This window comes from Maniola jurtina, chromosome 6 (assembly GCF_905333055.1).
Source record: "Maniola jurtina chromosome 6, ilManJurt1.1, whole genome shotgun sequence".
Classification (NCBI taxonomy): Eukaryota; Metazoa; Arthropoda; class Insecta; order Lepidoptera; family Nymphalidae; genus Maniola; species Maniola jurtina.
The window spans coordinates 15,020,587-15,045,757 of NC_060034.1; the positions used below are offsets into that span (position 1 = coordinate 15,020,587).

The 25,171-nt window shown below is 37.0% G+C and overlaps 2 protein-coding genes and 1 long non-coding RNA gene across 3 annotated transcripts; 2 read left to right on the forward strand and 1 right to left on the reverse strand.

Moving 5' to 3' along the window:
• The first annotated feature begins 4,508 nt into the window (after positions 1–4,508).
• Positions 4,509–6,722, forward strand: LOC123866278 (protein D2-like). Its single transcript, XM_045907732.1, has 3 exons — positions 4,509–4,619; positions 5,569–5,788; positions 6,560–6,722. The coding sequence occupies exons 1-3, from the start codon at positions 4,556–4,558 to the stop codon at positions 6,720–6,722; spliced, it is 447 nt and encodes a 148-aa protein (XP_045763688.1). The 5' UTR covers positions 4,509–4,555.
• A 3,736-nt stretch (positions 6,723–10,458) lies between these two features.
• LOC123866509 lies at positions 10,459–23,665 on the forward strand. Its single transcript, XR_006796208.1, has 3 exons — positions 10,459–10,515; positions 22,579–22,586; positions 23,654–23,665. It is a non-coding gene; the product is annotated as an uncharacterized LOC123866509 (long non-coding RNA).
• Positions 13,003–25,135, reverse strand: LOC123866501 (forkhead transcription factor HCM1-like). Its single transcript, XM_045908138.1, has 5 exons — positions 24,822–25,135; positions 23,852–24,015; positions 15,815–16,037; positions 13,858–13,933; positions 13,003–13,140 (listed from the first exon to the last, which is right to left on the reverse strand). The coding sequence occupies exons 1-5, from the start codon at positions 25,068–25,070 to the stop codon at positions 13,076–13,078; spliced, it is 777 nt and encodes a 258-aa protein (XP_045764094.1). The 5' UTR covers positions 25,071–25,135; the 3' UTR covers positions 13,003–13,075.
• Between the last annotated feature and the right edge of the window lie 36 nt (positions 25,136–25,171).

Genomic DNA, 25,171 nt, shown 5'->3' on the forward strand with positions numbered 1-25,171 from the left:
TTAGTAAAATCTAAAATCTCATATTAAGCACAACAAGCACTAATTAAACGACGTATTTCGGGCTGTATATGTTGTTAATGACGAGTGAAAACTATATTCACTAGGCAACAACATTCAAATTCATTTCTACAACTAAACAGCGTGATCACCGCGCGTTGTCTACGCGGTTGCTTCGCGTAGTTTTCACGCACGTGCTCCATCTACCTTACACAATAATCAAAGTCAGTTAATTTAAACGTAGCCACTAAATAAATAGAGTTCATTTTCCTATAACTGCGGATCCACAATCACGTTGCGTTTCACCGCGCGGCTTAAACACGGCAACCGGGTTGTAAATAAAATTGTAATAGGCACGAAAAAAATCGTGTCAACTAAACACGCCCTAATTCCGTGCGAAGATGATATTAAGGAAGTTTCTTCCGTAATTCTTGTTCCGTAATTTCTCCGGATTGCGGAGGCCGTAAACAATGTTTCAAATGTAATTTTTTGGCTCGTTCCGTAATCCGATGTGTCAAAAGTTATGCAACTTCTTATGGATTGCCTAAACAATTTGTGGTTTTTCTTTCGGAAATTTTTGCGGACTATTGGGAAATGCGAGTGATTTAAAACGAAATTAAGGTTTTTCCTCGAGTGGTTATAGTACCTATTCATTTTGTTGTATTATAAAACCTGCAGTATAGATCGATCACCTCTACTCTAAGCCCTGTATCATATTTTAAGACTTTATTTGATGTTTATAATATAATCCATTTAAGTTACTAGTACAAAAAAAGCACCTGTAAAATATTTAAAACAAAATCTTTCTTTTTTAAAAGCATAATTAGCAGGATTTGAAATTACATCTTTCGAAGTTTTAAAATAATAAATCGGCTCTATTTTTAGACCTGCTAATTAATAAAATAATTTTCTACATCCTTATTTCTTGATAGTCGACCTTTTTTTGCTAGTTAAGTAGTACTAACTTATGGCTACAAGTACTTATAGCTGGATTATGTTTTCACAACAGCTAACAAAAAATTGGTTGTCTGTAAAGTCGGTTTACTGACGATAGTTGAACGTGACAACAAAGGCCGATTGTGCTTCTTTGTCCCTTGTTCCGCGCTCTCGCTTGCACTTCAAGCCTTACATGGAACGCCTCAGAGCGAGGTAACGCCGCATGAGTCATGTTTTTTCGTGCGTGCAGCCGGCTCTATCGAATTATAAGACGTTGTCACGTCAAAAAAAATTACGTCCCTACGTTTTTTTATATAGGCAGTGACAGTTTATATATTTAATTTCGACTTGACATAGATTACGTAAACACCCAGCCAACGTAAAGTGAAAAAACCAACAAAATAATGTTTTGTTTCCACCTCACATATTTCGGGAGGCTGCAAAACTTTTTCACCCATTTTTAAGCGCGCAAAACCGCACAAACACTTTCCAATCCGACACAGGAAGTCAACCTCTGAATACAAAATGTATCGCCGGCGAACATTGATATACGACCGCGTAGATATAACTACCTTCCTTCTAATAAGTCACGTGTGAAACAGATTTCGTAAAAAAATGCCAACAATACCCAATAATATAAGCAATTTATAGCACCACGTATCTAACATTATCGTCTGGGAGGCTTCGGCCGTGGCTAGTTACCACCGTACCGGCAAAGCCATGCCGCCAAGCAATTTAATGTTCCAGTACGATGCCGTGTAGAAACCAAAGGACTATGGGTTTAAAGAAAACTGTCATACCCCTTCCAGGTTAGCCCGCTTCCATCTTAAACTGCATCATCACTGACCACCAGGTGAGATTGCTGTCAAGGGCTAGCTTTTATGTGAATAAAAAAAAATTAAGCCCCGTAAGTCCTGATTCGTTCTTATTCATCATCATCGTCAGCAGCCTATCCACTGCTGCACATAAACTTTCCACAATAAGCATCATCACACCCCATCCTGAGCTTTTCTCATCCAGCCACTTCCCGCCATCCTTCCATCGTGATGGAAGGCGCCCCACTCTATGTTTAGTGAATTCCACCACCTTCAGCCGTCCTTCCTCCTTTCATTTCGGTATCAAAAATTTAATATCCAAAATACTCATGTTTTGCAATTCGTACATTCAATTATGATGTTAAAACCACCACTGAAAGGAATACAATTGTAAATTAAAAATTTATAACACCCCCGACAAGTGAAGGTGAACAGTAACTAAAAAAGCGCCGATAACTTTTAAACGGCTGAACCGATTTTCTTGGATTATAGCTAAGAACACTCTCGATCAAGCCACCTTTCAAACAAAAAAAGAAACTAAATTAAATCGGTTCATTAGTTTAGGAGCAATAGACAGATACACAGATACACACATCAAACTTATAACACCCCTCTTTTTGGGTCGGGGGTTAAAAATACTATGTTTTAAAATAATAATGTTAAATATTATTTCATTAAGAACAATAACTGTAAATAATCATTATTATTAGCACTTTACTGTAATTTTTAAAAGCTCCCCTGATTACCCTCACACCTGAGATGACTTTTGTTCACATAAAAACTTGCAGTCGCGGTTCTGTGTATCTTTGTATGTTAAATCAATGCCGTCGAATGAAAATAGAAAAAAAACACACAAACTCATCTCCGCCAAGAAAATGCAACGCTTACGAATACGAAATGCATAGTTACTGTAAAGTGAAAGCAAAAAAATGTTTCTAGGACAGCAGGCCCAGCTTCTAATGGTCGCTTTAGGACATTTCGGTGAAAGCAGGAATTATTCCAGGAATTATTCCTAGAGTGCTCTGTCGTTAAAACGTGGATTGTGGAATACATTTTCATAATGAATCACGTTTGCGAGTTTTTAAATGCACTGTTGTAAAGAAGTTATCTTAATGAATTTTACGCGCCCCATTCCCCAAATATATAAACCTCCATTTCACATGAAAATATATGTAACTAACTGTTGCCTACAACTTCGTTCGCGTGGATATAAGTTTTTTTAGAAATTCCGTGGAAACTCTTTGATTTTCCGGGATAAAAAGTAGCCCATACTATATACACTACATAGTACTACTACGTAGTACTGGATATACTACATAGTATATCCAGGGTATATTCTAGCTCCATTCCAAATTTCAGCCCAATCCGTCCAGTGGTTTTTGCGTGAAAGAGTAACAAACATACACACACTCATACATACAAACTTTCCCTTTTATAATATTACATATTTTCGTGTATTACATTTCTTTGCACGATAAAGTATTAAAAGCTTTCAGTCGGCTCTCAGACATCTTGAACAATTATTTATCATTATATTTCAACAAATTAACCCAAAACAATATTAAACTATATGTATAAACCTTCCTCTTTAATAACTCTATCTATTGATGGTAACCGCATTGTAATCCGTTGAATAGTTTAAAAGAGCTAAGCGTACACAGGGACAGATGGCGGGAAATGACTTTATTTTTAACCCCCGACCCAAAAAGAGGGGTGTTATAAGTTTGACGTGTGTATCTGTGTATCTGTGTGTCTGTGTATCTGTGTATCTGTGTATCTGTGTATCTGTGTATCTGTGTATCTGTGTATCTGTGTATCTGTGTATCTGTCTGTGGCATCGTAGCGCCTAAACGAATGAACCGATTTTAATTTAGTTTTTTTTGTTTGAAAGGTGGCTTGATCGAGAGTGTTCTTAGCTATAATCTAAAAAAATTGGTTCAGCCGTTTAAGAGTTATCAGCTCTTTTCTAGTTTTCTTGTGATAAAGAAGGTTAGATAACCGTTAGGTTCATAATATTATGTCAATAGACAAATGTCAAAGCTGTCAAGATGGACGTTGCCTAAATACATAATTATTTATTTGAAAATGATGTTTTGGAAAATTCAAATACTTTGGATCGTCGGGGGTGTTATAAATTTTTAATTTACACTTGTTTAGGTAAGTATATGTCGGCGTCAATCCCAGAATATAAAGCCATTATTGTAATTCATAGATCATAACAAACATTAATTCAAGTTACAATGATAATTATTTACACTCTAGACTTTAAAATCACATCAATAAAATTAGGTATTCAGAAACATGTCTACTCTTCCACTCTTCTTCCAAAAGTTAGCTTTTCCCGCCGAGACACGCCCTCTGGCGTGGCCAACGTGATTTGTCGAAAATGGAGTCAATTAACATTTTCTATATTTCTTAATTAAATAATTATCTAGTTAAATAACATATTAAATATCTTAAGAATAATAAGATATTTAATTAATATCAAAACAAACAACAGAAGGTCATAGTTATCAACTTATAAATTCTATTAGGACAATAATTATACAGTATTGGCGCCAATTCAGTATGAAAAAGAGATCTTCAGGAAACTCACTAGGCGGCGCTAGGATGGTGGAGGTTTTTAAACAAGGAGGTTCTATATATGAATAAATCTTAGACCGAAAGAGGTTATTATTAAAGAAGATTCTATATAATAATTTTATAAAGCAAACACGCCCACATATATTTACTGTACTATTGTTTCACAGATGTATTACCCAACCGCAGAAGTATGCTTAGGAGAAGTGATCCCACAAACTCGAACAATGGTCGCACCCAGAATAGACTATGATTTTAAACCGGGTACTTACTACACTCTTATCCTGATAGGTAAGTATTACATAAACGTTTAACCTTTCTAGAAAAAAAAAATTTAATGTAACTATAATTATCGGGATTAATACTATGATTTCGAATAGGGTCTTGGACTGTAGTATTAAGATGGGTCTCTCCGTCACTCACTCCATACAAACGTAGTTCCAATTTCATTTGAATATTGAGCAACCAAAGTTCATGAAATTTTGCAGACATATTCTAAAAACCAATATCTATGCCTGTGGTTTTCCAGATTTCTGTTAAAATATTCGGTTTCAAAGTTACGCGGTCTTAAAAATTCACATACAAATCTTTGAGCCCCTATAATTTTGAAACTACATATTTTTAGAAAAATCTAAAACACCACTGGCACAGATATTAGTAGAATATGGCTGCAAAATTTCATGGACTTTGGTTGCTTAATATTCAAATGAAATTGGAACTACGATTGTATGGAGTAAGTGACGGAGAGAGCCCTGTTAAGGCAGAGGTGGCCTGCCCACTGCTACTTCAGCTGGCTAATCCGTTGAGCTAAGTCAGACACTCTGGTTCTCCTACGGAGTTCCTCGTTACGGATTTTGTCCCTCAGAGAGATCCCCAACATAACCCGCTCCAGTCAGTGTCCACGTTTTTTTTAAAGAATATTAGCCATGATAATAATCAGGACTTATACTCCTCTTTCCCCTTCAATTAAGCGTAAAGCTTGTGCCAGGAGTGGGTACGACAATAGTGCAACGGGTGGTGTTTGAATCGCCGATCTTTCGGAATTCAGTCCTCAACCGTTGAACTATCGAGGCTGAGGTTTAGTAGTAGATTTATTTATTTATTTATTTAATTAATTATTTAATTAGAACGGACCTTTTAAGTCCAATTACACTAATTAAATTAAATTACACAATCAAAATAAATTCAGAAAAAAATAAATAAAGTCAATAATAGATAGTATAGATGGTCTTAATTCCAGATCCCGATGTACCATCATCGTACGCCCCCACGCTTCGCAGCTACCTGGTTTGGTTTCTAGCGAACATTTGCGTCGACGAAGAATCTGGGCAGCAAGTGTACGAGACTGTCGCGTGCTACGTCCCGCCTACGCCGTACCCAGGCTCAGGGTTGCATCGGTACACTGCAATGCTTTACAAGCAAGCCTCAGTGATTGATCTTAAACTATTGGCGTCTAGACGGTAAGTCTAACAAGTGTAAATTAAAAATTTATAACACCCCCGACAAGTGAAGGTTACAGTAACTAGAAAAGAGCTGATAACTTTCAATCGGCTGAACCGATTTTCTTTGATTATAGCTAAGAACACTCTCGATCAAGCCACCTTTCAAACAAAAGAAAACTAAATTAAAATCGGTTCATTAGTTTAGGAGCTACGATACCACAGACATTTACACAAATACACACGTCAGACTTATAACACCCCTCTTTTTGGGTTGGGGGTTAAAAATACGGTTCACCTTTAAAATAAGGACTTAAATAGTACTTTTGACATGACATTTGACACAAAGTTAAAATGCCGTGTAAGAAGTCAATTTAGGGTTACATACCTCAAAAGGAAAAACGGAACCATTATAGGATCACTTTGTTGTCTGTTTGTATGTTTACGTATTAATAATCGAAGTGATGCTTTGTGCAGGCCACACGTCCCGCGTTTACACGCACTCGACTCTTTCACTGTTCCGTACAGGGTACCAACATCCCTATTACTAAGCCTCCACTGTCCGTCCATCCGTCCGTTTAACTGTCTGTCAACAGGCTATATCGTATGAACAGCAATAGGTAGAGAGCTGAAATTGTCACATAGTGTGTTTCTATTGCCGCTATAACAACAAATATCTGTTGACCATTTAAAAATTAAAATTATTCGAATTTGAAAAAAAAAACGATGATATGGGACCCTTCGTGTATGAGTCCAACTCACTCTTGACTAGTTTTTTTCTTTTTTTTTCAGTTTGGGCGTAAAACGCTACAAGTTTGACGTGATCTCCTTCGCCGCGCAACTCGGCCTGGGTGACCCGGTGGCTGGCAACATCTTCCGATCCAAGATCCCAGCGGTCTACAACGAATATTATTGTATAAACTCCACAACATGTCTAATAGACGAGTGCAGATAATTTTTGAAACCAAAAAAAAATAAAAATAAAAAACCGAAAACTTGATTATTTCAATTTTTCATCTAACTTTTGAAGGTATGTGAAAAAATTAGAAATACAAAAGTTTTAGGTCTTTTTATTAACTACAACTTTTTTCCACAGGACTTTTAGTTTTGCCGGAAATCGAGATAAACCATTTTTTATCATTAAAACTCACCCCCTCCCTTTTCCCGAACTCGGATCGCCCGTAATTAATTTTTCCTTTCATTTTTATCATATTCCCCTCCTTTTCTAATGGGTACTACTACTACCTACCCTACTATTTTTTTTTTAACTTTTTATTATTTTTGAAGACTTCGGCACTGGTCTATAATGGGATAGATGCATTAAAAATTAATATGACTTTAAAGTTAAGCAGTTTTATTTTAACAAAATATTGTTCTAACCGAGAGAACCAGAAGGCCAGAAAGGAAATATTAGTCATGATTTATATTCTTTTAAAAACATAAAATAATTAATTGAACCTCCACGCTCTTCCTGTAAACATGACCCGCAGCATCACACCTAATATTAGGTTTAAAGAGTTTATTTCTCTTAAAGAACAAAAGTTCACTTACATGAGAACAATTCTGAATATAATTAATATAGAAGAAAACATAATCTTTAAGGGTACGGTAACTTTTTTAAAGTTTTATATAATTGAAGAGTAATAACTAGAAATTAATAAAATAACAATAGAATGTAAACTTCAGTTGCTTGACGTCAATGCCATATAATTTAGTATCAATTTGGTTATTAATTAGATTAATGGGAAAATAACATTAATTATTTAACTATCCTGTTTGCTGAGTTTACGATAACTTCAAAAACACGTGCCTACTACCTACCTATCAGACTATCAATAAAATGTCTAAATGGAAATGCAATTAGTAGGTAGATTGAAGAAAACACACACAATTATTTTGCTTTAAATTTTTCCTCAATCATTTTGATCTCTCTCTTCATTGCTGAGGTTCATGTACTTCCCATTAATCAAATACTTAATGGCAGGAGTTTTCTTGGGATGATAAAAAAGATAGTTAATAGGTAACTTAGATAATCTAATCAATAGCCATCAATGAGAGCTTACCGCCGTAGTTTGAACACATGAGTCTACTCTGTGGTTTAAGTCACATCACTACATGTTTGGGTGTTGACCGCCTGCTACTTATGTGACAATAGCAATCACCCTTTATTGGCCGAATGTATTCTTCCAATAAGAATACCATAAATTAAGCCAATCACAACAATTATTGCGATTGTATTAATGATTGATGCAACCAGGCAGCTTTATGAAACGTAAACACTGTCCAATTTTTTAATATTGACTAGAGCTTGGTTAAAATCAGACGTGCTGGCAAGTGAAAATGCAGCTTAAGATAGAGCGCACTTACCTAGAAACTCTTGATTTTTTAACCCCCGACCCAAAAAGAGGGGTGTTATAAGTTTGACGTGTGTATCTGTGTATCTTGTCTGTGGCATCGTAGCTTCTAAGCACAGCTTCTAAGTTAATGAACCGATTTTAATTTATTCTTTTTTGTTTGAAAGGTGGCTTGATCGAGAGTGTTCTTAGCTATAATCCAAACAAATCGGTTCAGCCGTTTGAAAGTTATCAGCTCTTTTCTAGTTACTGTAACCTTCACTTGTCGGGGGTGTTATAAATTTTTAATTTACACTTGTATACTACTTAGTTGTAGAGATAAAATGTATGGTTCTGAATTCAGGCTCCTCTGGTGTCTTCCACAAAATGTTATTGCTAAAACGTTCTGTGAGATGCACAGTTGTTTGTTTCACACGATATTAAAATAAACAGGTGTTATAGTGTTTGAGTGGGAATATTATACAAAATTCCAACGGCGCGATATTGCGGCGGAAAAGGAAAATATAATAATATGTAAACGTAACATTTGCAGCTTTGTGCTGCGTTTACATCCGTGGGAGAGTCAAAATTTAAAAAAATCTGTCTCGAATACACAGCCAAACGCGTATTTTAACTTATTTTAAACTTAGGACGCAATGTGGAGTCATAAACAATACAAGTGTAAATTAAAATTGAAGAAAGTGAAGGTTACAGTACTCTCGATCAAGCCACCTTTCAAACAAAAACAAAAAAATTAAAATCGGTTCATTAGTTTAGGAGCTATGATGCCACAGACAGATACACAGATACCTCACTACTACACACGTCAAACTTATAACACCCCTCTTTTTGGGTCGGGGGTTAGTAAAAAGTATACGGTTCATGCAGCTAATTGGCACCGGCTCCAAAAAATCTTAACATAGAACTACATTAACTATTATACACATAATAATATATTTGGTAATAAATACCTCTATATAATAATTTTTTACTTTATAGTGTTTGTGGTTATTTTTTTTGTTCCATTTAGGGGTCCGTTTGCGGAATATTATGCTTTGAAGTGCTAACTTTGACTAGAGTCAAGTGTTTCTCCATGCCAGGTAAATGGTTGTTTTTGAACATACATAGTATTACATAGCATAGCTAAAAGGAAAATTGTAACAGCTAAGTAGGATTTACAAGTCGATCAACTTATAAAATATACTTACTTAATATTAATGAACAGCAAGCAACACCAAATAACTTAGTTGCAACTTTCAAGTACCAAACCGATTCCAAGCGAGCCTCATAAGTACAAAGTTATATTCTTGCCCCGCCACTGCCTCATTCCTTGTGGCACCAAATGAGTTCCTTGTTTCGGTTTTTGTCTGTTTGTTTTGTAGTAATACCGTACCGTGGAGCATTGTCTTTATCTTGTGCAATACTTATCTGTGATTAAACCTTTGTAATAAGTTTGTTCTGCGTTAATATTTCTGCGTTGAAACTGCGATAAACGTTTTGTTAACATTCCCGGTTATCTTAAAGCCTATAACATTTTGCGAAGAATTAAGTGTTTAATTAACACGTTGATTGGCGTTCGATATTGCTTTATAATTCTTCCAGTGCCAACACATCCCATTGGTGATAAAAGTACAGTAGCATGAATGTATAAAACGGATTTTTTTCTTTATTATACACAACATTTAATTACTTACATCTATAGTTATAATAAAACTGAAACTGACGATACTAACACCACTCTATTCCACACATTTTGCTTCTCAGAAAATAAGGAAGGTCTGCCGGCAGTGGGATCAGATTGCTGTATAATGGGTAGTGATATGCAGCTGACAAGATTACCTGAGGCATTACCTAAACCAGAACACGCTCTGACAGAGGTCGGCTCTGCACTTGAGCTGGTAACCGCAAGACAGCCGGCGGCTGCGGTGACGTATTATTGTTGTGCAGGAACACGGCTCAGGGCGGTGTTTCTCATTCGAGCTGCAATAATATTGCGCGCTACTGTATTATGCTACTATAAACAAGCTCGTATTTCTCAAAATTTACCACAAAGCCTAAGTTATACAAATATCAAAAATCTTGCACAGTTTGATATGCCTAGTTTAAAACACAAACTTTATTGTTATCTTGTGACCAATAATACTTAATATTAAAGAAAACTACAGTGACGAGAGTGGCGAGTAATCTTTACGTGTGGTTAAAATTTCTTTGACGTGGCAGATTTTTTTTTATCCGTGGTCTCTCTTGTAAGTGGTAAGTGGTCTCTCCTGGAAGGTGCCACAGGTAATAAAGTACTCCGAGAAACACAATGCTGCCGAATTAATTGAGATTTCCATACCAAGACCTAATTGCATGACAGGTGGTCAAAGTAACGTTCCGGTTAGCATTAAACTTTGACCACCATTTGAAAGCAGAGTGGATTGCACCAGTCAGTATTCATACTTCCATAGTTAAGGTTAAAATAAATCGGTCAATTGCGAGTCGGACTCACACACAAAGGGTTCCGTGCCATCGTAAAAGGTATCCCCAACACTTTTATGTAGAACATGCAAGTTAATAACGGACTACGCCAGCTATGTATATGTTTTTTTTTAAAGTTTAATCGTTAAGCGCTTGGACCTAAATGATAGATTTACAGTACTAGGTAGTACAGTAGAAAGTTAAGAGGGCTCTCTCCGTCACTCGTTTCATACAATCGTAGTTCCAATTTCATTTGAATATTAAGCAACCAAAGTCCATGAAATTTTGCAGACATATTTTAGAAACTAATATCTATGTCTGTGGTTTTCCAGATTTCTGTTAAAATATTCAGTTTCAAAGTTACGCGGTTTTAAAAATTTTCATACAAATCTTTGAGCCCCTGTAATTTTAAAACTACATATTTTTAGAAAAATCTAAAACACCACAGAGACAGATATTAGTTTCTAGAATATGTCTGCAAAATTTCATGGACTTAGGTTGCTTAGTATTCAAATGAAATTGGAACTACGATTGTATGAAGCGAGTGGAAGCAAGTGACGGAGAGAGCCCTGTTAACGTTAACTTGAAAAGTCCGAGCCCCGAATTCTTTATCCCTCGTGTGTCCTCAAACAATAGAACGTCACAAATTTCACAGCAACACAAACTGAATGCAAAATTCACCCTAGATACGAATAACTTCATTCAATATTCATGCGCTTGTATTCCATATGCAATTTCGTATTTGCGGATGAAATGTAAGCTCCTGAATTCTGTTCCTAGTCAAACAGTTGTAATAGAAAACGTCAAAAATGAAGGAAGACGCCGGTATAGGCCGTTGGCTCCCTAGGTTTTGTTCTTTACTCTCAATCTTGGGGCATAGAGAGTTCACAGGATCATTGTCCCACCGGTGATACTTATGGCACTCAACGTGTTAAATCAGCAAGGGACACTTCAGGCTAAGGGCCGGCGCACATATAGCGGAGCGCGGCGGAGCGCAGCGCAGAGCATGCCCGCGAAGTTTTCTAATCGCGTGACACATTACGTGAATTTGTACCAGAGAATGCGCGAGTACGCGCGGGAGTGCGCGCTGTACAATTGATTTTAAATATTATTTCAATGAGGACAATGTCGATAATACTTTGACTGTGAAAAATGCTCTGTGCTGCGCTCCTACATATTATGTCTGGCGGTCCTTAGGCTGAGATCTATAGAGTGGAATATGATTTTGTTAAGACTTAAGTCACTGTTAAAACGAGGCAGCGACATACCTGAAACTTAAGCCTAAGCAAATTTAAACTGCACTCTATAGATTTCAACCTAAGATCCATTACGCATGTTCGACTAGTCTTATCTAGCTAGGGACAGCATGCGCATACACACTGACTTTCGTATTTACAGATTCTAACAGTCGCCGTCGATTGGGTCACCGGGCGATTAGTCAACTATGCGTAAAGGGTTTATAACAAAGCTAAATTAAAAAACTTGGCTTTTAACAGTTTTATTACTAGTAAATATACTAAACTTATTAGTACTGAGATACATTATACAATATTTAAATTCCTATCGCTAAGAAAATCCTACTTAGAGCTTTTGAACATGACGAGATTTTTATGAAGTAAGTAAAGTTGTAGAAATGAACGTCAGAATGGCTGGCCACATTATTATAAAACTTCCCCTTATTTATCGAGGTACTAATTGTTCGATGTCAGTACCAAATAGGTACTAAATCTAGGGATAGCTTAAATTTCCAAATACGCTCAAGGTCCAGCCATCCTGACGTTCATGTTGTAGAATGTTACAGTATCTATATTATTCTAAGGACATTAGGTATCTCAAAGTATTTATCAATTTTCAATCAAGTTACTTATACAAAGTTTGTGTAAAACAATGTCAACCCTGGTCAATTATTATTATTATCAAGAAAGACGCGTCGAATCAGATCTGCCGGTTCGCGTTGCGCCTTTGTCAAACTCTAAGTTTCTTACAACAATAACTTTCATTCTAAAAGTAAAATTATCTTACGTATGCCTTTGTCTGCATTCGACTTTATATACAGAGTGTAACCAAAACGCTAGCAAAAACAAAGACAGGTGATAGTACTGATGATTACTTATACTGATTACTGATGATAATTGATAACATAAAAAATACTACGACAATTTTTTTTTTTTAAACCTGTATCTTTTAAAAGTTCACAATACTATTGCAAATAAAACATCTGACTGACGCTAGAGGTCAACGAACGTTTTGTAAATAGGTCACTCGAAGTCAATGCCGCATCGTAGGTGGGGCATCGACCCGAGTTTTGCACGCTATACAATGCGCGTTTGAAAAATACTCAATCGCTAAAACTACAAGATAAGGCAAATGCTTATTGGCGTTGGATTGTGTTAAGGTAGTATAATAATAACGCTAAGATTTTTCTAGCGTTCTGGTACACTCTGTATATATATCCGTTTGCTTCTTTTTTCATCTTTTAAATAATTAATTAAACTAATCAGGTCGCAGGGAATTTTTACATGCTGGTGATGAGGCCACACTCTCGCACCACCTGCTCCGCCGAGACTGGGTTGAGAAACACTGAAAATTGAAAAATGCTATATTAAAATACGGAACCCTAAAAACCGTCAAGTGACTGTCGGGCCATGCACAGTGTGGGGTTCCGTAGTTCCATAGCTACCCGTTACAATATGGACTTTCCGATAAGGAATTTCACGACGGATAGACAGACTGATGGACATAGCGAAACTATAAGGATGCCTTGTTGACTACGGGACCCTACAAAGAGGTTATACAATAATATTATGTCCTATGTGAAACAAGTCCTTAAAATAATTCAAGCCTAAGATCGCACAATATTCTAACAGATTCGATACATATTAGAAATCGGGTAGTTAAAAAGTTATTGTTGAAAAAATAAGTATTTTTAATTATTTTTTGAGATGTAAGCACAAATTCGCAGTTTTCAGATGTTTCCCTTTACTTGTGCTACAAGAGCTACTTACCTGCCAAATTTCATGATTGTAGCTCAACGGGAAGTACCCCATAGGTCTCTTGACACTACGACAGACAGACAGACTGACAAAAAATGATCCTATAATAAAAGTTCCTTTTCATTTTTAACCCTAAAAAACAAAAATCCAATAATTTATTCAAAAGGGGCATCATTGTACACTTTTTGATTGTCAAATTGTGGAATTTGCAAGATAGGTAACAGTGATAATAATATTAATTAAGACGTAAACTTAAAACTAAAGCTACGAGGGCTATTAGGTATTATGGCGTATAGGTACTTACTTGTACTACCCGTAAATATATCTTGATCTGGAATAATGCTGGCGGCAGCGATCGCAGCTTCGTCCAAAACTATAACCTGAAACAATAAAGTGCTACTTAGCAATATAGCCATAGGCGCGATACTAGAAATCACCAGAGAAAACCAAGATGGTACTGTACCAAATCATTAGCCCCCGACCCAAAAAGAGGGGAGGGGAGAGTTATAAGTTTGACGTGTGTATCTGTGTATCTGTCTGTGGCATCGTAGCTCCTAAACTAATGAACCGATTTTAATTTAGTTTTTTCTGTTTGAAAGGTGGCTTGATCGAGAGTGTTCTTAGCTATAATCCAAGAAAATAGGTTCAGCCGTTTGAAAGTTATCAGCTCTTTGCTAGTTACTGTAACCTTCACTAGTCGGGGCTGTTATAAATTTTTAATTTACACTTCAATCAGTTTTACATTCAACTGCCAACAGGAAAAGAGTTACTTACTATATTTAGATATTGCTATTTTAACAACATTGCCTCTGAGAAAAATAACTGCCGAGTTTCTTTCGGACACGCACGAAACGTTTTGCGTCTTCATTCCTCATGCATGGCCAAGGTTTGAGATACTCTTCCGCGATCCGTGTTTCCTACCAATTACAATCCGGGTATCTTTAAAACAAGAGTGAATAGGCACCTTCTAGGTAAACGCGTCCCATCTTAGACCACATCACTTTCCATCAGATGTGATTGTGTTCAATCGCTTGCCTTTAGTGAATAAAAAAAAAGGACTCTTAGTAAAATCCACCTTATTTATCATACAAATAACTCCCCCAATGTATAAAAATATGTAGAATTGCACCGAATTAAAAATCTGAATATTATAATTTAGATCAGTGTGTTCAATAATGATATCGTAGCTTATATAGTAGACATTTATTTGCGACAAATTAGTAAGCAGTGATTCCTCGAGCTAAATGCAGCCAAGTTTCCTTAACATCAATCCACGTGGACATGATTAAAACTTAAACTTGTAAGGAGATTATGTTTAAAAAGGCTTATTGCAACTTCAGGAGAAACTAGAATGTTCAGTGCAGCCAACTTTCAAACAGCGTTAATTCCACAGTTTTTATCCGGACAAAGGCAAAACTGGGACGGACAGTAATAATTCTGATTATACACAAGTTGCCGAAGAAAGTTTTTAATTGACCCAGATATAGAAAACGTAAATTGGGGCACGGAAATGAACAAGTTGCTTACCCCACTTGCTAGAATACTAAATTAGCGAGCAACTTTAAACGCTAATGTTTTAGTTCTGTGTTTTTCTTAGGAGAACGGAAAAACATTTTTCTGCGCTATCTTCGTGTCTTCATAAACTTTAGAGAAAACGTATCTTTTTTACATTTAGAATAGTTTCGAGTTTCAAGAAATTTTCTACTTCTAGTGAACAAACTAACAAAAATACGCGTATGTTATATAACCCAACTGCGGCAAAGCCCAAAAGGAGGGTTATGTGTTTGACCTATATTATTTATGTACTATGTATGCCCATTCCTATGTCCACTCGTAACTACTCAACAGCTCAACCGATTTTGATAAATGATACGTCATTAGATTCGAGCAGGCAGGTCACCTGATGCTAAATGATTACCGACGCTTATGAAAATTTGCAGCACCAAAGGAACCGGCAATACGTTGCTGGCTTATTAGGTTGATGCGGCCCCTTGAATGACTCCATATCGAAATCTATTGGGAACACTACCGAAGGGAATTGGTTTCAGTTTGCATGAGCAAAAGAGCAAAAGAAGATCTGGCATAATGGTGATAAGAAGAGTTGTACCTCTTCTTATCACCCCAATCACTTCTTGAAAAAAACACAAAACACAGTTGAGATCCCAAAAAACCAAAATTATGTGATTACTAAAAGGGGCTTATGATCATAAATAATAATCAAAGATTATGATGCAAAGATACATAAAGAAAAGAGCACTAACCTTAGGGCAGTCAATAATGTGAGCCTCAATAACCTCTTCAGTCTTGTCATACGCCTGGTGCCTCATTGGCAGCAGGTCGATAGCGTTGGCAGCGAGCGACCACAGGTGTCCAGCACCCTGGGAAGCCCTGGCTCCTTTGCGGAAGTGCGGGTTGATGGAGAGATTGTGTCGCACGGAGTTCTTCCAGCGCTCATCATTCGCTTTGTAGTACGGATAGTGGTCTCTAGAATTGTACAAAAATTAGGAATTTAGAAAATGATAATTATATATTAATAAATAATAAATATATAATAATAATAAATAGATAAATATATATTAATAATAAGTTATTGATATTGGGCGTTTAGGAAATCTTTTTGGGCACAGCAGTGCTCTTTCCCATTGCCAGTCCGTGAGCTTAAATATCCTGAGTCTGTTTTTCAGTGCTATCATCTGGCTATTGATTATCAGGTCAAGTAAGGTATAACTGATGCATATTTTTATTATCTGTTGTTAGAGCGGCAATTAAAATAGACATTCCGTGAAAATTTCAACCCTCACGGTTTACGAGATACAGCCCGCTGACAGATAGACTGACGGACGGATGAATAGCGGAGACTAATAGTATCCCGTGGGCACGCTACGCTATATTTTAGCTACACATTGATAACGTGAGTTATCAATTATTTCATTCAAAATGCAAAATTACGAATTTTATATGATATATTATTTTTAGTACTTATAAATTATCTTGTTGACATATTGACATCGAGCAACCCCTTTTAAACGCTTTTATTACATTTCCGTTCGCAACAAAACGCCCCATTACAAATCATTAACCATTATTGGAACAGAGCTTTAAAGCAAATTCAACCCTATCAATAACTCAGTGGGTACACATTGACCCCCGAGCGAACAAAATAACTGTTTAATCACAGCTTAGCAAACATACAGTTTGCGCTGAGCAACTAGAGATTAGTGGACCGCTGCTTTAACAATAGATAGGTATTAGAACAACTATTTTGGCAATCATTCGTTTTTTTTTATCTGAAGCTTCAATAGTTCTAAGATTGATAATAATAGATACTAGCTGAAGCCCGCGACTTCGTCCGCGTGGATTTAGGTTTTTCGAAATCCCGTGGGAACTCTTTGATTTTCCGGGATAAAAAGTAGCCTATGTGCTTATCCAGGATCTCCATTCTGAATTTCAGACAAATCCGTCCAGTGATTTTTGCGTGAAGGAGTAACAAACATACACACACACACACACACACATACAAACTTTCGCCTTTATAATATTAGTGTGATTTATTAAGTGGAATAAATTTTTTCAAACCACGCTATTCGATTGAGCATGCAAATTGACATAAAAGACAATTATACGTTCCTTTACTCGCAAACTTACACACATGGTAAAATACATACGGTTTATTTTCTACTAGCTGATGCTAGCGACTTCGTCCGCGTGGATTAAATTTTAATTTACGAGGATAAAAAGTAGCCTATGTCATTTCCCAGGTCTTGAATAATACCCATGCAAAAAATCTGATCAATAATTACTCCATTGCGGCATGATTGAAGCAGAAACCAACAAATAGACACTTTCGCATAATTTAGGTTAGGTTAGGTTATTTTTCCTTTTTGGCTTTTTTGTTTGCCAAACCAGCACAACGAAATTGACCAACGTTGCGTAGTCAACATGGCATCCTACGTGAAGTGGTGCGTCAAGCAACACTCAGTCGATACCTATGAACTTAGCTTTCGCGTTCGCTTTAAATCGCATACGTTTTGACGTCGTTGCCTAACTGTATGGTCACTAAACCGCGATATAATAATGTTTGTATGTCAAACACGCCACACTATAACCCGTGCGATCGCCACCTGGCACGGGTCGATAGTGCCCGGCCGATCGCTCTTCGCAGTTCACCCCACACAGTATTAGCATTGCATCAATATTACCATGTTTTGGGACCCACCTGTCCCCACCTGTTTTAGACGATCACCAAAAAGGAGGCTCTTAATTTTTACATAATACCTAACTACTAGCTAACCCAGCGCAGCTCCGCTCGCTAGTTTTTGATTTATCATGTAAAATGTCGAAAAAAATACTGGAGTACGGAACCAAGGGTGCGCGAGTCTGACTCGCACTTGTCCGGTTTTTTTAGTTACATATTTCTCTTACGTTATAAAGTAGCATGTAATTCATACCTCATTGTAATTTGTAAATCGTAGCCCGGTAGCTCATGAAAACATTCGCGATATTTCGGCGATATTGTAGTAAGCCCACGAGTCTAATAAGTTACTGTTATGGTTTTACAGATTACCTACAAGCTTTATTGTGTCTCCATGGCGCAACGCAGCGATACCCTTTTTTATTGTGAGGAAAATCTGTCATGGATTCCACCGGCTGGCCACGAAGCACAGTGGCTATGTCGGACTCCTACCGACTACAAACCTCACGAAGTTCCATCCCACCGCTGACGACGGAGCAGAAGGGACCGACAACGCCTCCCATGAAGAAAAATTGTTACCAGGGTACACCGGCCCAAGCGCTGCTGTTACTCACAACACTCAGGCACATGGGGAGGTTACCTGGCTGGTAAACGACCAAGTTTTATAATTCTCATTACAAGAACGACGGATTGATGATGATGATAAATTTGTTTCCACCAGTAGTCCGCGTTTGCAAAGTAATGCTGAAGGATCCCCTGCCGTGGAGTGCCGCCAGTGGACGCAAGCCCTAACGCTTCCAAAGCGATTCGATTAATATCCCACTTGTAGCGATTAGTTGTAATCACTGATAATAATCGGAATCGTTATCGCCCTTGTTAGGGGATTTGCCGGTTATCGGCGCGCGGCCAATGTTATTAATTCTTTATCGTCCTACCGATCGTAAAATTAGATTCCCTTCCCTGTTTTAGGCTAAGATATTATATAAAATTTTATCATAGCGTTTATACTTATTACAATTATTTTATCTGAAATAAATAAAATAAAATAAAAACATTTTTTATTCATTCATATGATTGAAGGATAAATCAGCAGGCAAACACACTATCGCATTAATTATTATAATATGGGTAGTTATGGGTAGCGATTTCTATTTATTATTAATATAATTGTCCTTGCCTGGAATAGAACTCGGGACATCACAGTTCTAAGACCAAGAAGTGCAGTAGATGGAAAGTTGCATATAACGACGCGACGTCCTCTCAAAGTATTTTCCGCTTCTCAGAATAAATAATATACTTAAATACGCAATTACTTATAGCGAAACGAGAAAAGGCACACTCTCTGTGCCAGAGCTAAGTTGATATTCCTATTGTTTTCTTTTCTCAGCGAGATTATTTTGCATCAAAGAAGGAAGAATGGAACAGAGAAACAATACTACTTACTTAGGCCACACTTAGGATTGTTTCTTTTATTGCAGCGCAGTCTATAGTGCTTTCGTTTTACAAGAAAAATTCAAGGTATAGGTATTTTTTAAGAACTATAACTGACTTCAGTGAAACGTTTTCATAATTTTCATCGGCATTACCGGGTCCCAAGGTGCAAGAATGGCGACTTTGCACTGGTAAGCGCAGCGTTGGAAGATCCCCTATAGGTGGCCAGACGACATCAAAGGTTGCCTGGTGAAGATGGCTCTGAGCAATAAGGCTACCTTTGCATACAATCGTTTTTAGTTTTCAATTTCTTTGTTTCGCCTTGATTATTTCATGTTTTGTGTGCAATAAAGCTTCTATCTACCTAACTATCAAACGAGTCGTCAGGGGCCGCTGGATTCAGGCGGCGTAAGACCGTGGTGGTGTGTGAATGTCCTTATAAGAGACTATGTCCAACATTAGACATTTATCGGTTGACAATTATGATGGCAAAGCTAAACGTTACGTATTTTTTAATTTATTGGTCAACAAAAAAGATAACAATATTGGTTCGCGTGAGCGCTTGATGGCTTGTCTAAGCACTGCACATTCTATCATTAGCACAAAGTATGCGGTTAGTTGTAGGTTTGTATTTATGTATGTTGATAAAATTTCATTGACTTTGGTTGCTTATTATTCAAATGAGAAATAAACTACGTTTGTATGGAGCGATTATGACGGAGAGTCCTCTGTTAAAAACTCTCTATATATTCACTAACCTGCTGTTCGCGCCAAAACGTGTGCAAACGAACAATGACTGTACAACTGCTCATATCAAATTATGTTTATTACATGTACAAAGGATATCACAATATTACATTAGTGTCGTTTGTGTGCCCCGCGCTTTGTTTTCTTTTGTTTGTTAACTCGTTGGTTTATTAACTTAGTAAGTATTAAAAGCGTAAAGTTGTGAAATTAAATCTGAAATTTTAAGTTACCTACCTACTATAGCTTTTGCCTGCGACTTCGTCCGCGTCACCTATAGGAACTGCATTTTTTTTCGCAATAATATAGCCTCCTGCACTCGGAGACAGTGTAGCTAGGCATTTTATATTGTAGATAAGTAACGGGTGTTGTTAAAACACGAAATAAGCTTAAAATCATTGGTGTAGTATCAATCAGTGAAAGATTTCTTAAAAATCGGATCAATAGTTCTCTATTACATTAGTAATTGCAGATAGGTATATCAGAATTATCAGTATAATTTTAATCAAATAAAATAAAATAAAAAATTCTAAGGACCATCGCAAGCAGATGGATTGGAATTTGGAGTGCATAAGTTTACGTACTTTGACATACTATTGAAATTGATATCCTGAAAAACCAAACACAGACAACACGCCTGAGTTTGCTGCCTGCCACCGTCCTTTACCCATACCTAGGTAGTTAATAAAGCTTATACCTAGTATGATTTGATATCAATGTGATTTTGTAAAGTGGTGATAATAAAAAAAAAAGAATACCCGGCTGAGTTTGTTGTGGGCTCTTCTCAGACTTGGGCGCATTTGGAACCCTCGTAGCTTTAGTTTTAAGTAACGTAATTAATTATCACCACTATATCGTACAAGTTTAACAATTTCGACCATCAAAAGGAGTACAATTGTACCTACTTTGAATAAATGATTTTGACTTTGACTTGACTGTGGCTTCAAGAAAAACGCTACGCCTCGTCTTTGTGTGCTTTGTACCTACCTAAAAAAGAATTTTTATAAATTCCACCCATACGAAGTTAGGTCAGACAAGTCTGACTACCTCTACCATAATTATTTTATTATCGGTTCAGACTGTTCTAAAAAAACCGGCCAAGTGTGAGTCAGACTCGCGCCCGAGGGTTCCTTACTCGGGTGTTTTTCCGACATTTTGCACGGTAAATCAATAACTGTTTTGCATAAAAATAAATAAAAGCCCTTTCTTAATAATATGATATCCCACTTGGTATAGTTATCTTACTTTGAAAATACTAAATATTTGTTCATGATCACATTTTAATTTTTTTTTGTGATGTAACCAGAATGTGATCTTGTAAGGGTTCCGTTTTTTCTTTTGAGGTACGGAACTCTAAAAAAATCTGAACTAATAGAAGAATTTCCTCATTTAAGCAGTCGGCTAAAAAGTAATAAAATTATTTATTACATGTATGATGGTATCTTCTCAAAGGCTTTTGAAATATAAAACAAGCAGGTAATTTTAAATCCCCGGTAAGTTATTTCCCCCGGGCGATGTAAAAATGTCATCGCGTACGCAAAATCGCGGCGTATGAAAACGAGATACAAATAATAAATAATCTTTATTACACTCTTTACACAATCTACAGGATGATTGCGAATTTTATGTACTTACCGTAATTCATCATTATCATCATCAATAACAACCCATCGCCGGCTCAATACTGAGCACGGGTCCTTTATCAGAATAAGAACGGTTGTAGAAGGCTAGGACTTTTTAATTTAAAAAAAACCCCGGCCAATTGAGAGTCAGACTCGCGCACCGAGGGTTCCGTACTCGGGTATTTTTACCGCCATTTTGCACGATAAATCAAAAACTATTACCCATAAAAATAAACAAAAATCTGTTTTAGAATATACAGGCAAAGCCCTTTCATATGGTACTCCACTTGGTATAGTTATCTTACTTTGAAAATTGAAACACATTTTAATTATTTTTAAATGATATAACCACAAATTCACGGTTTTCGGATTTATTCCTCTACTTGTGATATAAGACTTAACATAACACACATTTGCAGCACTATTTCACTTTTCCACTTTTCAGAAACTCAAACTCAAAATCATTGATTCAAAGTTAGTACCTACCTACTATTGTAGTCATATTGAAGGTCAGAATTGTTAGAATTGTAAGGTGATAATATAGTGGTGATTAATTAACTACGTCAACTTAAAAAGCTACGAGGGTTCCAAACGCGCCTAGGTCTGAGAAGAGAAATCTTTCGAGCAAAGCCAAGGTTTCGTGATTCTTTGTATTGTACTTAGACCCGTACAAAGAAAATATTTTTAGCACCTGAGCAAAACCAGAGTGGGTTGAGTATCTATACAACAATCAAGAGATGAGTAAAATCATTATAGATAACGCCGTTGAAAAGAGAAGCAGGAAATTTTTATGTCGATAAGTTATTCCGTACCTACTCGTACATTTCCCCGGGGTAACGTAAAAGTGTCGACGTGGAAACGACGCGAACCGACATATGGGAATGATATTAAAATAATAAATTGCATCGGGAAAAAAAATAACTTGATAATGATACGCACATTCTGATACTCAAGAATTAAGGCCTCATTTATACATTTTGATCTGTAAAACAAGCGTCCAAACAGAACTTATGTATTCCCAGGTATCTGTTCACAGGTAAAATAGTGTAGACGTGTGAACATATATTTGGGCATAGGTACATTTGTTCTATTTGGACGCTTAAAAAAACTCTAGTATAAATAAGGCCTATCACCAGACAGTAAGCTTCAAAATCAAAATCATATCATTTATTCAAAGTATGAGTAGGTAACTAGGTAGGTACTATCGTACCCATTGATGGTCAAAATTGTTAGATTTGTTGAGATGATATAGGGGTAAAAATTATTTAGGTAAACATAACACTAAAGCTACGAGGGTTCCAAACACGCCCGGTTCTGAGAAGAGCCCACTGCCTGAGCCCGGGTCTGGAAAGTGACTTTGTTTTTAACCCCCGAGCCTAAAAGAGGGGTGTTATTTATAAGTTTGACGTGTCTATCTGTATATCTGTGTATCTGTCTGTGGCATCGTAGCTCCTAAACTAATGAACCGATTTTAATTTAGTTTTTTTTTTGTTTGAAAGGTGGCTTGATCGAGTGTGTTATTAGCTATAATCCAAGAAAATCGGTTCAGCCGTTTGAAAGTTATCAGCTCTTTTCTAGTTACTGTAACCTTCAGTTGTCGGGGGTGTTATAAACAATCTATGGTTATAAATTTTTAATTTACACTTGTATACTATGTAGAGATTAGCTTATGCGTTAAGAAGTTTGAAAGTTTATACGAATACGAAACGAAAAGCAGATTGAGTTTTTGTTTGAGTAGGGTATAAACAAATGCGTATAACAAACAATGCACGGCCTCATGGATTTTACAAGTCTCGTATACCACGTGTAGTATAAGTAGACGACATCCCTGGCGTAGTGGTAAGAGCTTTGGTCTTATTAGTGGGAGGTCCCGGGTTTGATTCCCGACAGGAGTTTGAAATTTTTTAATTCTAAATTTCTGGTCTGGTCTGGTGGGAGGCTTCGGCCGTGGCTAGTTACCATTCTACTGGCAAAGCCATGCCGCAAAGCGATTTAGCGTTCCGGTACGATGCCGTGTAGAACTCCGAGGAGTATGAGTCTAATAAAAACATACCCCTTCCAGGTTAGCCCGCTTCCATATTAGACTGCATCATCACTTACCACTAAATGAGATTGTAGTCAAGGGCTAACTTATATCTGAATAAAAAATAACGTGTCTAGAAGAGACGAAATTGCTATTTTACAAATTATTAACATTTATTATTTGCACTAATAGTTCAACTGAAGCTATAAGAGTTCCAACCATCCTGGTTTAAAAAGAGCCCACAACGAATTCAGCTTGCTTAGCCAAGTGGTTTAATGTAACTTACGAGATCCACTGGTAAATAGCAGACACCGTCAGCTCCCCTCGCTCCCTCAAAGCCTTCTCGATCAGTTCCGGATACGTGAATGGAGGCTTCTTAGCTACTGGCGGAGATTCGGCTCTTACAACAGCTACTGTTAGCTGTTCTTCGACGGGTTCATCATCTGGGACCTATTTATATAGATTACATTGAAAAATATCTGCCAATCCATGTTAGGCTGGCGTGGTTAGACTATCGCCTTCTTATTCTGAGAGGAGTCTAGTGCTCAATAGTGAGCCGTGAGGGTGATCATGATGATCATCATTGAAAAACACATATTTTTTAAAACATGACTACTTTTATAAACTAGGTGATGCCCAACTTCTTTGCATAAGTACTTCTCGGTTTTTTAAATATCCCTTGGGAACTCTTTGATTTTCCGGGATAAAAAGTAGCCTATATCCCTCTCTGGGCTGCTACCTATCTGTGTACTAAGTAAAAATTAGCGTGATTTCATCAGCGTGGATTTAGCTATTGAAACATCCCGTGGGAAATCTGTTTCTTTTCTCTTTAACTTCCTGGGATAAAAAGTAGCTTATATCACTCTTCAAATCTATAACTTTATCCATGTTCAAGACCACCCCCACTCCCTTCTATCAGCCTTCCTTAATAAATCAAATCTTTCCACAACCCCTATTCTTTAAAAGCTTCCAAGAAGATCAAGTGACTTAAAACGCCCGTCAAGCAGCTTGAGCCAAGACAGGAACTTTTCACGTTTCTCGAACACTCTCCAAACGTCGCGTCAAGTAAAAATATAAAATCGCATCAATCATGGTCAAACACATAAATGTTTGACTCAAGCATCAAGCAAACACTGGCAACGGCTTGGCTCAAGCAAAAATCTACGTGCTTGCCATCAAGCTTGACCTTCTCGGAAGCCCTTCCAATCCCAAGCAATCTCGTGGAACTTTCAGACTATTGAACACACTACACGCACCTTTACATTCACGAACTCATCAAGTCTGAAGTTCAGCAGCCAAGCGAGGCTGGCACAGTCATTGTCCTCGTCAGGTTTCGAGCACTTTCTTCTCCGCCATTTCGCTTTTTCGCTCACCGTCTTGCTCGCCATGACTGACATGACAGAACTGACAGACTGAACCAACTCGACTGGGGTTCGTTTTTCGAATAAGCTAACGTGCCAGGCAGCGCTATCTCGGGGCATAGATACTGCATATACCACCTTCATGGTTCATTGAATGGTTTGGTTTCGAAATGAGTTTTTATTGTGTTGTGGGGTGGAACTTTGGTTTGATAAAATATAGCTTTATATTTTGATTTAGTTTATCT

Excerpts from the sequence above, each read along its gene's own strand:
- LOC123866501 (XM_045908138.1), bottom strand. The coding sequence starts at position 25,070 with ATGAAGGTGGTATATGCAGTATCTATGCCCCGAGATAGCGCTGCCTGG. Across the intron at positions 24,016-24,821 it reads ATGAGTTCGTGAATGTAAAG|GTCCCAGATGATGAACCCGT; the intron begins GTGCGTGTAGTG and ends CTATATAAATAG. Across the intron at positions 13,141-13,857 it reads TATATTTACGGGTAGTACAA|TGTTTCTCAACCCAGTCTCG; the intron begins GTAAGTACCTAT and ends TTCAATTTTCAG.
- LOC123866278 (XM_045907732.1), top strand. The coding sequence starts at position 4,556 with ATGGTCGCACCCAGAATAGACTATGATTTTAAACCGGGTACTTACTAC. Across the intron at positions 4,620-5,568 it reads CTACACTCTTATCCTGATAG|ATCCCGATGTACCATCATCG; the intron begins GTAAGTATTACA and ends TCTTAATTCCAG. Across the intron at positions 5,789-6,559 it reads AAACTATTGGCGTCTAGACG|TTTGGGCGTAAAACGCTACA; the intron begins GTAAGTCTAACA and ends TTTTTTTTTCAG.